This window comes from Branchiostoma belcheri, unplaced genomic scaffold (genome assembly GCF_001625305.1).
Source record: "Branchiostoma belcheri isolate BF01 breed outbred unplaced genomic scaffold, Haploidv18h27 scaffold77, whole genome shotgun sequence".
Lineage (NCBI taxonomy): Eukaryota > Metazoa > Chordata > Leptocardii > Amphioxiformes > Branchiostomatidae > Branchiostoma > Branchiostoma belcheri.
In genome coordinates this window covers 743,928-755,989 of record NW_017804431.1, presented here as the reverse complement: position 1 = coordinate 755,989, position 12,062 = coordinate 743,928, and the positions used below count along the sequence as shown (strand labels likewise).

The 12,062-nt window shown below is 42.6% G+C and overlaps 2 protein-coding genes across 3 annotated transcripts; both read left to right on the top strand.

Moving 5' to 3' along the window:
• The first annotated feature begins 1,110 nt into the window (after window positions 1–1,110).
• LOC109485563 lies at window positions 1,111–4,809 on the top strand. The gene is made up of 9 exons (XM_019789251.1): window positions 1,111–1,138; window positions 1,666–1,902; window positions 2,301–2,420; window positions 2,594–2,650; window positions 2,927–2,989; window positions 3,255–3,343; window positions 3,661–3,852; window positions 4,174–4,424; window positions 4,494–4,809. Exons 1-9 carry the CDS (start codon window positions 1,111–1,113, stop codon window positions 4,807–4,809), a joined length of 1,353 nt encoding a protein of 450 aa, XP_019644810.1.
• Window positions 4,810–6,790: 1,981 nt separating this feature from the next.
• LOC109485645 lies at window positions 6,791–11,709 on the top strand. 2 transcript variants are annotated; one of them, XM_019789335.1, is made up of 4 exons: window positions 6,791–6,952; window positions 8,788–8,838; window positions 9,405–9,572; window positions 11,337–11,709. In XM_019789335.1, the coding sequence occupies exons 1-4, from the start codon at window positions 6,854–6,856 to the stop codon at window positions 11,700–11,702; spliced, it is 684 nt and encodes a 227-aa protein (XP_019644894.1). In that variant the 5' UTR covers window positions 6,791–6,853; the 3' UTR covers window positions 11,703–11,709. The 2 variants fall into 2 exon arrangements, 1 of the variants encoding a protein (XP_019644894.1); XR_002141143.1 differs by lacking the exons at window positions 8,788–8,838; window positions 9,405–9,572; window positions 11,337–11,709 and adding an exon at window positions 8,685–8,725 and having other exon boundaries at window positions 6,849–6,952.
• Window positions 11,710–12,062: the final 353 nt, after the last annotated feature.

Below are 12,062 nucleotides of genomic sequence, written 5' to 3'. Positions count from 1 at the left end.
GTTTTATTAATAATTCGCAGCTGAATTGCACTGATTTGTACACTCGTATCAACTTACACACAAAACAAAGAAAACGCAGGCAAACTATGGGACCGGTGCAAAGTAAACAAGAACGTCCTAGAACAGTCTTACTGGATTTGAGATCTGTTATAAAGGAGTATGGCCCATTAAAGAGCTCGCTCCAATACTTCATAACGTGCGAATAGGCGTGTAACAAGGTTTAAAAACATACACCTATCGATACAGGGTTGTTTCTAAAACGTCATATGTAAAAATTTCACATCAGCTTACGACAGGGAGGTTTCAATTGCTCAGGCTCCTTTTATTGGGGGGGGGGGTAATTTAAGTAGGGATTAAAAAAAAATAATCGTTTTTACCCAATCCAACTTGGGAAATCAGAAGAACAAAAACACCATGCGATGTAATCAAGTAGCCAAGTTCCAAGCCCCCTGTTTGGATGGATGACGTCATCCATATATAGGTGACGTGTACTCAGTCTTTTTATCCGGAAGTGTTGCAATGAGATCTAGCGAACAGTGATTAAAGTCAAATTCCAATTCTGAACGTTTAGTCCTCCTCTCTACCATTTCATTACACACTATAGCAGAGATTTTTCAGGCATTGGTTTAAATACATTCACGCCTACCGCGAAACGGGAATTTCAGAAACTATAAATATGTGGGGATTCCCCTCCAATCCTGGCATACAGGACGAGTTGGGCCAACGAGACGCGACACTTGCGAACGTTACAGCTTCTCAGGTAGGCAAGAACTTGAAGAAGGAACGTCATTCCGTTTTATAGGAGTTCGAGTACAGATAACCCGAACTTCAAGGTCATTTCAAGGTCATTCCAGCCACCTTGGATGTGACGCAAGACCGGCGAAACCCGCCGGCTACTGGGATCGGTTTCACTTTCGTAGTGTTGTACACATTCTACATATTCTGACTTGTGAGCGATGCGGAAAGACTTTCCCCGGAAGAGTGCATATCAATAGGGGACTTTTTGGATGGACCTATGCTTTCCTTGAACTAGTGAGCCTCCATTTTCATGGACACAACTGTTCTTGTTAGTAAACAGTAACTGACCCAGACAGAATGGACACAGACCAAATGGCTGGAAACACGGGGGCTGATTTAGGTAAGCCAGACTGTTCTTACTTTGCCATTCCAAGTACCCGAGTACTAGCACTTTATTGCAGTATTGACGAGTTTACAACTTTGACGAATGTTAGAATTATTGTTTTCGTCGGCCACATAGTCGCTGCCATGTTGCAATGACGTCATGCAGGCGCCATCTTGTGACTGGTTGCTTATGTCACGTTTGCGCTGACGTCATATTATTATGATCTAGCATCTGAGGTGGCACATGAACACTAGCATCATTTCCGGTGCGTGCAGAAAAGCTTACGGTTTGGGATTTTTCATCCCATAGTGGAGGGACATACTTTATTAAAGTGTATATAGCCTTAGTGTCATCATCCAGGCATACTTTTGTAACATTGTTACACTCCGGTATGGCCAACTTCTATACCTAAAACTTTCGCACTTGCAAACATAACTGTATCAGTCAACTGGTACCACCACCCACTAGGGTGGCTTGTCAAACAGTATTTGAATGACGGCGTGTATTCATTACAAAGCTTATCAGAAAATGTATGTCTCCAGGCGAGTCACTTGTTCCGTACGACTCTGAGCGGCAGACACAGGTAGTCCAACACCTACCGCCCGGCGGCCTTCCACTGGTACCTTACATAGGGCCGCCTGTGGTGTACAAAGTGTACAACATCACCAACCCCGTCGGCATACAGATAGAAAGCCACGGCAGCTACATGGCGGTGGAGGACCCGAGTAAGACTCTCAAAGATGACCAACGAAGGTACACAGAAACTGGAACACAAACAGGTGGGCCCTTTAGTCATTTATTCTACCATGAAAGTTCATCTGTATTGGTAGTTACATGTACATGTTTAGACTTTAAAAAATTTGATTTGGTCCAACACAAAGTAGTTTTATCACCTAGAGCTTTCCACCAGTCACTCTGGTCTTACTCAGTAGACCCATAGTTATTTATGTATCTTAACTAGATTTTAAATGTGGGTTGGTTTATTTACTTTTTTAAAGATTAATAAAATGTGTGCAACAAAGACATAAACTAGGAATATGAGATGCAAATGCACATACACTGGCAACATGCGGGTATATCTACATGGACACAATAACCTATTATGCCATAAGGCATGTTGCATGATTTGCAAAAAGTTTACTCCAGAATTTCAGAACATTTTTTTTAATCTTTCTAGACCAAAACAGCGAAAATGCCAAAGAGCCTATTTACAAAGAGGACGAAGGCGATTGGACAGCTAAACTCGGTTTGAAAACCGAGCAGCCAAAGAGCAGTAACAGCAATTGGACGTATAAAGGTATGTTAGTTTTTTTATTGAATATAACACAGACGTTTAATTTGATAACCAGTCTGTTTCTGACATTATCAAGATTATCAAAAGGCAACATAATAGAACTTATCATTGTGTTAAAGCTGTCAGTTGATTTTGTATTTGTGTTTATGCATTGATCACCGCTGTTTTCTGTACAGGAATCCCAGAGCATCCTCCGTTCATTGTATTACAATCCATGCCAAAGCTAGGATCATGTAAGTTATTCATAACGAAGAGGTCGTTAAAATGTGATAACAGCAGAAGGCTTCTTTTGTGATAAGCCATGTTACAAAGTAAATATTTGTCTGTGCTTATTTGTGTTTTTAAGATATGTTTATTTGTGAATGGTACTTACGTCCATTTATTCTCTATGGTGTTTCATAGCATCAGTATCAACCCTTTTTAAATTTCATGATTATACTTTACTTGACTTTGAGGGAAAGATGATCATCTTGTATTTTACTTGGCTATTATCAACATGTTTTCAACAGGTAAAAGGGTTGACAACATATCCCAGCGTATCGTCACAAGGATGGAACTGCTACAAGGGCAAGGTACATCACTGTGTATCGTCAAGTGCGTTTCAAGCACAAGCAATAACAAGCAAATATAGCAGACCTCACCCCTCTGGTGAAAAGCGCCCTCTAGCAATACACGCAGAAACTGCAAAACACAAAACAATGCTCAAACGAGAAAAAAATGATTACATCAGTCGTTGGGTTGGATCGATTCTTCTTCACCAACGAAAGGACTTAGAGATACACATCAATATAAATTTTTCATAGGTATTGTTATTGTTTTTTCTTACTACTTTGACAGGAAACTGGGACATGTATGACAAGTTTTTGATGGCTACAATGAAGCACTTTAAGGACGATCCCGACATTCTGGTGCGGGTTGTTCTTGAGGTAAGGCTGGGACATTTTTTTATGCATTTAGCTAAGGAGTTTTTTGATTTCACACGCAAGGAGAAGTTAGTATCTATTTTCTTTAGCTCGCACTTTTATCACTTCTTTAATTGTGCTTCATACATTCGTTGGCTAGGCGGTCAGAATATTGCAAGCAAATAATTCGCCTCTACATTTTGGCAAGGGTCTAAAATTGCTGTTCAAAGCTAATGTTTTCCCCCTAGGAGATGTCATCATATTTTATTTGTAAACATAATACTAGACAAAGTATTTTACAATGTGGTATATCTTCTATTTGATCCTCCTTCCCTACACAGGACGTGGTCGGTGCTTATTTCCGTGACGATTTGCAAAGCGGCTACACCAGCCTACAGCGTGCCGAAGAGCTTGTGCAGAAAGTCTCTGACCCGGCACAGCAGCAAACACACAGGCTGTTCCTGAAGTCTGCACTACTCCGCAAGGAAAAGCGGCATGACGAGGCGGATAACGTCAACTATCTCGCTCTACAGGTGTTATGAATTCATAATTCCTTTATTTTATCTAACCAAAGGTATTCCCATGAAGTTATAGGATAGTAGAAATTTGCAAACAAAATGTAAGGGTAACATATTCCCACAAATGAACTCCCACAGAAAATCATTCTTCCTATTTGGTTAAAATTTTTTCAGCCAGCGTTGTGTGGTGGTAGACAAGGGAGGGGGGGGCATTTAATACAGGCAACCAAGCCATAGTCGGCAGATTTGTCTGATGGTATGGTCTGTGATAGCTTTCTCTCTTTTATAATCTCTCTTTAACTTTAATTTTTTTATCAATCTGTTGTCCTTTTCCAGGGTCTACCCTACATGAAACCCGGAAGAGACACGGCGTCCGTTTGGTACAACCTGGCTGCGCTGAAAGCCCAAGTTCTATACGAATGCGAAAACCCCCCGACCGTGGCTAAGGCCTTATATCAGGAGGCAGTGGCCGCCTTTGAGGCCGCCATTGAGAACTACAAATTTGGGCTCGACAAAGAGGAGAGAACGTGCAAGAACAGCCTGCGAAGAAGTCATGTCCGTTTGTCCATGGCTCTGGTAGGCAGCTGGTACGATGGCACCGCGACCGGCACAAGCCCCGACCTCATCTCGGATGAGGACCTGAGAAAAGCAGAGAGCAGCCTTCAGGAAGTGGAGAACAGCCTATGGGAGGGCATCACAAGCCGCATGCGCTGCTCCTGGTACCTCGCAAAGTCCGACCTCTTCAGACGCCGTGGGAACACACAGAGGGCCACAGAGATGGCACAAGAAGCGCTGAGGGTTGCCAGAAACGGCGACTTCCCCTCTGAAGTCAAGTTTGCAGAGGTGCGACTGGGGTTGTTGAAGAGAGAAGAGATACAAGTTGAGGAGGACATGGCGTGGCTGTGGTCTGATGAGAGTACAGGGGTAAATATAAATATTGATAAAGTTTGGTTAGAATTATTTTGGAATTAGGAGATACTCCGCTCCCTTATCTTAATTTGATATTTGAAATTGGAATTAAAATTCATGAAACCTTCTTAAAGAAAACAAATTATGATTTTTTTTCCAGGAAGAGAAAATGGAGTGGTTCCTGAAGACAAACCTCAAAACTTTTTTCGGCAAACGCATATGTAACTGGAAGCTTTGGATAGGTATGAATGCATTTTTCTCATATCTTGAATAGAAATATTTATATCAACTAATGTATGATAATATGCCTACCTCAGTTATATACTGCTGCTTACTAACTTCAAAATTCTTCTTTATTCGACATTGTAATGAAAATATTTGTCTTTTCTGCAGGTAAATTGACACCCAGTGGCCCGGCATGGATACAGACAGTTGTTCTGTTAGTGGTGTTTTTCTTCCTTCCTGTGTTGGTGGCAATGTCCATGTATAGCTTGTACAACGGACGATGAAGTAGGTAGTTAAAAATCTCTCCGTGGGGAGTAGTCTGTTAATGCATTATATTTATTTTCTACGTCACATAGATCTGTGATCATTTGACAGAAAGCATGTAATGTGCTTATAGAGCTCCTTTGCTAATGAAACATAAAAACATGAATACAAATTGTGGTACCAAATACAAAAGTATATATAGAGGACAGAAGATGAAAATGGCTGGCGCACCAATAGAACCCATAAGTTGAACGTTAATGTGATATACTGTATGCCTTGAGGAAGATAGCGGAAATGGTTATGGAAAAAAGTTATGGAAAGCTGTGCAAAGCATAACTTATAGAAGATGTAAATACTACTTATTTATGCTATGGAGTAAGAACTTTATTTTCGTAGATTTCCGCTAGTAGTTTCTTCTCTGTTGTTATTAATGTTATTATGGGGTATGGTGTATACATTTACATGCATTAGCATGTGTGTAAATGCGATATTTATGTGAACTTAAAATATATGTAACATAATGAATGTGACTACAATTATAACAATTGGCATGTACATGTATATAGTAATATAAGATAGCGGTGAGAGGCAGAACTCCAGTCTGAAGCTCTGAGGAAGGTGTCTGATAGAAACGTCAGCACTTAGGGGTGAGAAATCTTGGTTGTGTAAAAGAAAACTTCTGTATCCAAAGGGGACAGACAGTACATTTCACATCGCGCCCCCAGATTCCAATTTTTCCCAAACCTGGAGACAGCTTCTCTCTTCCTTGCTTGCTGTCAGGAATGGGCGCTACTATTTTCGTGGGGGGGGGGGGGGCATCGTTGTGGATTACCGCATCCAATATGTCAATATATCCAATAAATTGTGAGCATACAGGAGACAAGATGGTCTGTATATACTTAATATAGATTGCTTAACTATCGTATAAAGGCTACTGCACCCCTGTTTTGTAAATGGTTCAACCCTTGTGTCGCATATTTCTGACTAGCTATAGTATTAAAACAAAGAATCACAAAAATTGTTTTGCGACTGAATTATGATGATATTTGAGTGCATATTATTGTACGTTTGTTCATAATGATACGGCCACGTTCTATTTCTAGATGGACAATGCCGCTCAACTGCATGTTAATTAACAGGCTAAGATACAAAGAATGGTGAGAAACAATACAATTTTTTTCTCCCAGCCCCGATTCAATTTCTAGCCAAACTTGTTGTACATCTTTCATTGAAGTGATCGGATCATCCTAAAGGTAACGGCAGATTTCATTTGCGTAGGCAGGGGTTACAGCTTCACTGTTAACATGTTTATTCCGCTCACGTACCGTGACCACCCCCGATGTGTCAATATATTTGAACAAACAGATTTGGAATCAGCACTGTAAAACGCAAACAGGTAACAGTTACGATCCGGTCTGTAGTCGCTTATACCAGAGTGTGTAAAAAATAATCTACCAGCTACCACATCCCCTCTATTGAAAATGGCTCTCCCCTTACGTCCGACTCGCATATATGACTATGAATAGAGGTCATACCGGGAGGCTATATCAGGACAGTGGTATCGCCTCAGTGTTTGCACGGCTGTGTGTGCGTGTGTGTGTGTAAGGAAGCGGCCATCATGTCGTTCATGTTACGGTATATCGGACAGATCTCTGCTGCAGTGTCGTGTGCCGCGGCCGGGTTCTCCTACTATCAGTTCCATGTGTCACAGGAACAGGTGCGTTAACGTTATGGGCTTATGAACGGGTGAAGTCGCCCATATGATCCCGTGTTTTATTGACAGTCTAGCATGGACGATACGCACATGCACGCATTGTATGTTCACAACATGAAATGGTGGATGTGCAACGTATACTGTGAAATATATTGTCTATCAAATGTTATTAGACTACGAGTTTGTGTTAAGCTCCAGACAGCCTTTATACATGGACGATATACACAGTACACATACGTGTAGTGCATGCATACGACACGACAGGAAATGGATAACCGTCCTGCATGCAAGCTAAACCAATGATACGTCTGTGTTTGCGTTAAGCCCCTGACAGACAGCTTACATGGACGTCATGTACACATGGTGCGCACATACGTTGTATTCTTTGCATGTAAGCTTGGGATTGTAAAATATGTTGTCTCACCAATGATAAGATTATTTGAGTGATAACGCGTCGCTGCACGTGTATACGGCGCACGGCGGATTTGGTACAGTGAAATGGTGACATAATTCTCGGAACAGTCGTGTATCTGTAGGTGTCGTGTAAATCTAAGCTGTATTGTGACGGGAATAGATGTCTATGATAAAGATCGATCCTTATCTGTGGCAGTTCTGTCGTGAGACTCGCTACAAATGGTAATATGGCAACAAATCGCAACAAATGTGTCAGTTTATTAGGGGAGGGGCGTTCCCTAGGGTCTGTCTGTGCTGTAGTAACGCCCTAGTTACATGTGACATTTGCTGCACGTTTTAGCCTGGGGGTCTTCCATGCAGTGTCGGACTGGTATATCGGGCGAGTTGTCTATATCACAGGCCAACTTCGAGTCGTGTGGTGTAGCGGCAGCATGCTCGACTCCAAGAGGTCCCGGGTTCCAGTCTTGACATGCCACCGATCTTGTGCCCTTGGGAAAAGCACTTTACACGACTTTCCTCTCTTAACTGAAATTAAAATAAGTGTTGTCTTGACCTGTACTGGCCCTCTGCCTTGGTGACTGCATATTAAGTTGATATAACTTGAGTGTGCCGTCACCATGTCCAGTCTTGAAATGTTATAATAAAAAAAAATGTGGTGGCAATATTGTAAATCAACGGACAATGGAATGCAAACAAAACATGTAATAACTGTATTCGAAGTAAAAACAGGCCTATCAAAATAATTATTCCTCCGTTATTTCTTCCAATACATTTTGATACGTAGAATACATAGTTCACTTTATGACTGTGTATGACTTTCCCTACACTATCCCTGATGTTGACACTCAGTGTACAATACCCCACCTGTGTCGCATGGCAAGGCGTGTTACATGGTAAATAGCATCGGGTCAACTGTATTTACTTCCGCATTCTTGTCCCAACGCCATGTGTCAATGCGAGCAAGGGCTCTACCTATAGCGATTGCTAGTATATCACAATGAATGAATGAAGTATTTTTCACCGAGGTGAAAAAATGTACATATGGCAGACACGATTTTCTCAACAAGGAACTTTGTGGTTTGATGTTATGTCTGACACCGTTTCCTGTGTTTCTGTCCTGTACTTTCGGAGAGAACCGCTAGATGGCATTGTTGAAAGTCCAAAGGTACACTTCTCCCACTGGCACTCTGAGAAGCAGAAGCAGGCGTCCCTCTAGCTGGTCAGCCTGGTTATTAATGACCACTTTGCCCATTAATGACCACTTCTCCCATTAATGACCACTTCTCCCATTAATGACCACTTCTCCCTGTTCTCCCCACAGTGGCACTCTGAGCAGCAGAAGCAGGCGTCCCTCTAGCTGGTTAGCCTGGTTATTAATGACCACTTCTCCCATTAATGACCACTTCTCCCTGTTCTCTCCCCAGTGGCACTCTGAGCAGCAGAAGCAGGCGTCCCTACAGCTGGTCAGCCTGGTTATAATCACAAGTAGAATAGATAACTGTATTGCACCATTACCCATTGTCCAGAATTGCACGACTTTCTTGCACTATTGTACTTTTAGATAGAAACGTTTGACGCCGTGATCCCCCTCATATGTCGGCTTGACGTCCCCATCCGAAAAGAAAAACATCATGAGACTCTCTTCCTGCGACTTTCCTCCTTAACCTCAGTGGCAAGAGGAACAGCAGAAATTGTCAATATTTTTTTTTCCAATATGTAATCACCAGAGGTGGTGACGACACACTCAAGTTTTTTCAACTTATATTAATGCCGCCACCAACACAGGGGACAAATACATGACAGGACAATACTTATTTACACCTGAGCTAAGTGAGGAAAGTCGTGTAAAGTGCCTTTCCCAAGGGCACAAGATCGGTGGCATGTAGCATGTCAGGGCTCGAACACGGGAATCTTAGTTCCGAGTCGCGCACTCTGCCGCTACGCCACAAATTGTCAATATTGACTGTAACGTACTCTTTTTGTACCACAGTGGCACTCTGAGCAGCAGAAGCAGGCGTCCTTGCAGCTGGTTAGCCTTGTGGACGACTATTTCGACTCCCGTCTGGACGCGGCGATCCACTATCTGTACGGACTGTCCGAGCAGGAGGGTGACGTCACCGACTTCGCCGCCGACTGGGCCAAGAAGAAGTACTTTACACAGCAGCTTGCCGGCGCGCTCTGGCTGTGGCCGTGGCAGCGGCAGATGAAGGTTGGTCACTCTTAGAACAAACAATCAAACAAACAAAACAAGCAAATAAACACACAAACAAATAAATACAAATACCCGGGCATGGCCGTGGCAGAGACAGGTGAAGGTTGGTAATTCCTAGTACAAACAAACAAACAAACAAACAAACAAACACTGTGGACAGAGATGAAGGTTGGTTACTCTTAAAACAAATAAACAATGGACACAGCAACTGGCCGGAGCGTTGTGGCTGTGGCCGTGGCAGATGAAGGTTGGTTATTCTTACAACAAACAAACAAACAAACAGATAAATAAACAATCAAACACTGGATACAACAGTTGGCCGGAGTGCTGTAGTTATGGCCGTGGCAGGGTAAAGGTTAGTTACTGTTAGACCAAACAAACAAACAATGGACACTAGCCGGGGCTCTGACCGTCCTAGAGACAGAAGAACGTTGGTTACTCCTAGAACAAAGAAAACAAACACTTGGAAAATTCAGTCAGACAATTGTCCACTAATTTAACTAATGATGCATGGCATCTATGTCCAGGGTGTTCAGCATGTGGCCACACAGCTCAAAAGCACCTCCTGGCGATATTTGTTTGCATAGCAATGCCTGAGCTGCCAACACCCACTTGTCAGGTTGAGACAAACGTGCAGGCACATGGTTTTCCTTGAGACAAACTCCTTGTGACAAACTATCACCGAGTTCTGTAATCCGTCTTACGATCATAACAAATACATCATCTTAATTGGTCCGCTCTGACAGATCTACGATTTGTAACTGTGAAAATACCTCAAGTGCGAAAACTAGGTATGACGTACGTTAGACCAAGGATCTTTCAATAGAAGGACTTCTATATGCATTGTAAGATTCTGACCTTAGTTAGACAAAGTCTGTCTAGTTCTATGCTTGCATGGGTTAAAAAGGATCAGGTACGGTTCTGGATAGTCTCTATCGTATCCAGAGCTGTGCCTATGTAATTCTATGCCTGAATGGGTTGGGGTTAGGATTAGGCACGGTTCTGGATAGTCTCAGTCGTATCCAGAGCCTTGGCTATCTAATTCTATTCCTGAACGGGTCAGGTTTATAGGATTCTGGATAGTCCGGTCGCGTATTCAAGAACGTGGATTTTCGAAATTTCGTCCAGGTACTATCCCAGGTATTGGATACACGTGGACTATCCAGAACTGTGTCAGGGCATGGTTCAGAATATAGCACTGTTCTGGATAAAACAACTGATATTGAGCCATTCTGTTCAGGATCGTGGATAGGTGTGGAAGATGGATCGGTCCCAGTACAACATCACGGGTTTGGTTAGAACACCAGAATAGCTCAGTGGCGTTAATGGCTTAGGAGTGAGCTTAGCGTGATCCAACCGGGAGGGCGAGAATTCCCACCCCAACTCAATCAACGGAAATTGTACAAGGTCGATACTTTTTAAAGGTGTCCCAGCCGCGTTCTATTAGCTAAGGTATCCGTTTAGTCAGTTTTCGTGTGTTTCATGTTTCTATGGCCAAGCTTCACTCTAGTCCTGGGAATGGGGTAAAAATGTTACTTGTCGAAAGCAGCATCCGAGATGAGTGTGGTTGATGGAGTGGTGGATTGTTTGCTGGGTTGATTAATTGGTATGGTCTTTTATTTCTAGTGATGGGTGCGAAACTTTACATTCGGGGGTTGTCTTTGGTTTGAAATAGAGTGATATAATAGCCCCAGTTTGGTTAGCTTGAGAAATGGAATTCAATCCTTTATACTATAGTAAGTTTCTCACCTTTTGTTTCAGAACGACGTGGAAGAGGTCGACAACTACGTGACGGTGACGAAGAATTTCTTCACGAAGTTCCGGATCCTGTACAACAGCGGCGGCGTGTCGCACCAGGAGATCACTCGCCTCGGCTTCCCGGGCGTCAGGCGCATGCGCATGTACATTGACGTCATCGAACCCCTCCAGCATGCGCAGTGCACGGTCTTCTCCAAGGACTGCGACTACCTGAGAAAGTACAACAAATCGCTAGAGAAGTTTCTTAAAGACGAGTTCTTGAACAAAGTAGACGGGAAAGACGATGCTGAGGAGGAGATTAGGGTGATGGAAGGCATCCGGGCAAGACAGGAGAAATTTGTCAGTGCACGGAAGGAAATCAGGGATTAAAATGATTAGTTACGTCATTGAGATTATCAACTTGCCCCTCCCCCTCCCATCAGAAAAGCTTCTCAATGGTATTAAAGTTTCTCAACGGGGATTAAGATTATTGGTTACGTCATTGAGATTAGCAAAATGATCCCCTTTCTCATCAAAAATGCTTTTCAATGGTATTAAAGTTTCTCGGTGCTGAAGGTAATCAGGGATTAAGATTATCTTTACGTCATTGGGATAAGTAAACTGATCCCTTCTCAGCTAAAATGATTCTCAGTGGTATTAAAGTTTCTGAGCGTACGGAATGGAATCAGGGATTAAGGTGATACGTCATTGGGATTAGGAAAAAGACCCCTTTTCATTAAAAATGCTTCT

What these genes read in the sequence shown, in the direction of transcription:
- LOC109485563 (XM_019789251.1), top strand. Translation starts at nt 1,111, where the DNA reads ATGGCTGGAAACACGGGGGCTGATTTAG. An exon ending in TGGTGCGGGTTGTTCTTGAG is followed by an intron (nt 3,344 to 3,660) that starts GTAAGGCTGGGA and finishes TTCCCTACACAG; the next exon opens with GACGTGGTCGGTGCTTATTT. An exon ending in ATGGCTCTGGTAGGCAGCTG is followed by an intron (nt 4,425 to 4,493) that starts GTACGATGGCAC and finishes AAAAGCAGAGAG; the next exon opens with CAGCCTTCAGGAAGTGGAGA.
- LOC109485645 (XM_019789335.1), top strand. Translation starts at nt 6,854, where the DNA reads ATGTCGTTCATGTTACGGTATATCGGACAGATCTCTGCTGCAGTGTCG. An exon ending in TCCATGTGTCACAGGAACAG is followed by an intron (nt 6,953 to 8,787) that starts GTGCGTTAACGT and finishes TTCTCTCCCCAG; the next exon opens with TGGCACTCTGAGCAGCAGAA. An exon ending in TACAGCTGGTCAGCCTGGTT is followed by an intron (nt 8,839 to 9,404) that starts ATAATCACAAGT and finishes GTTAGCCTTGTG; the next exon opens with GACGACTATTTCGACTCCCG.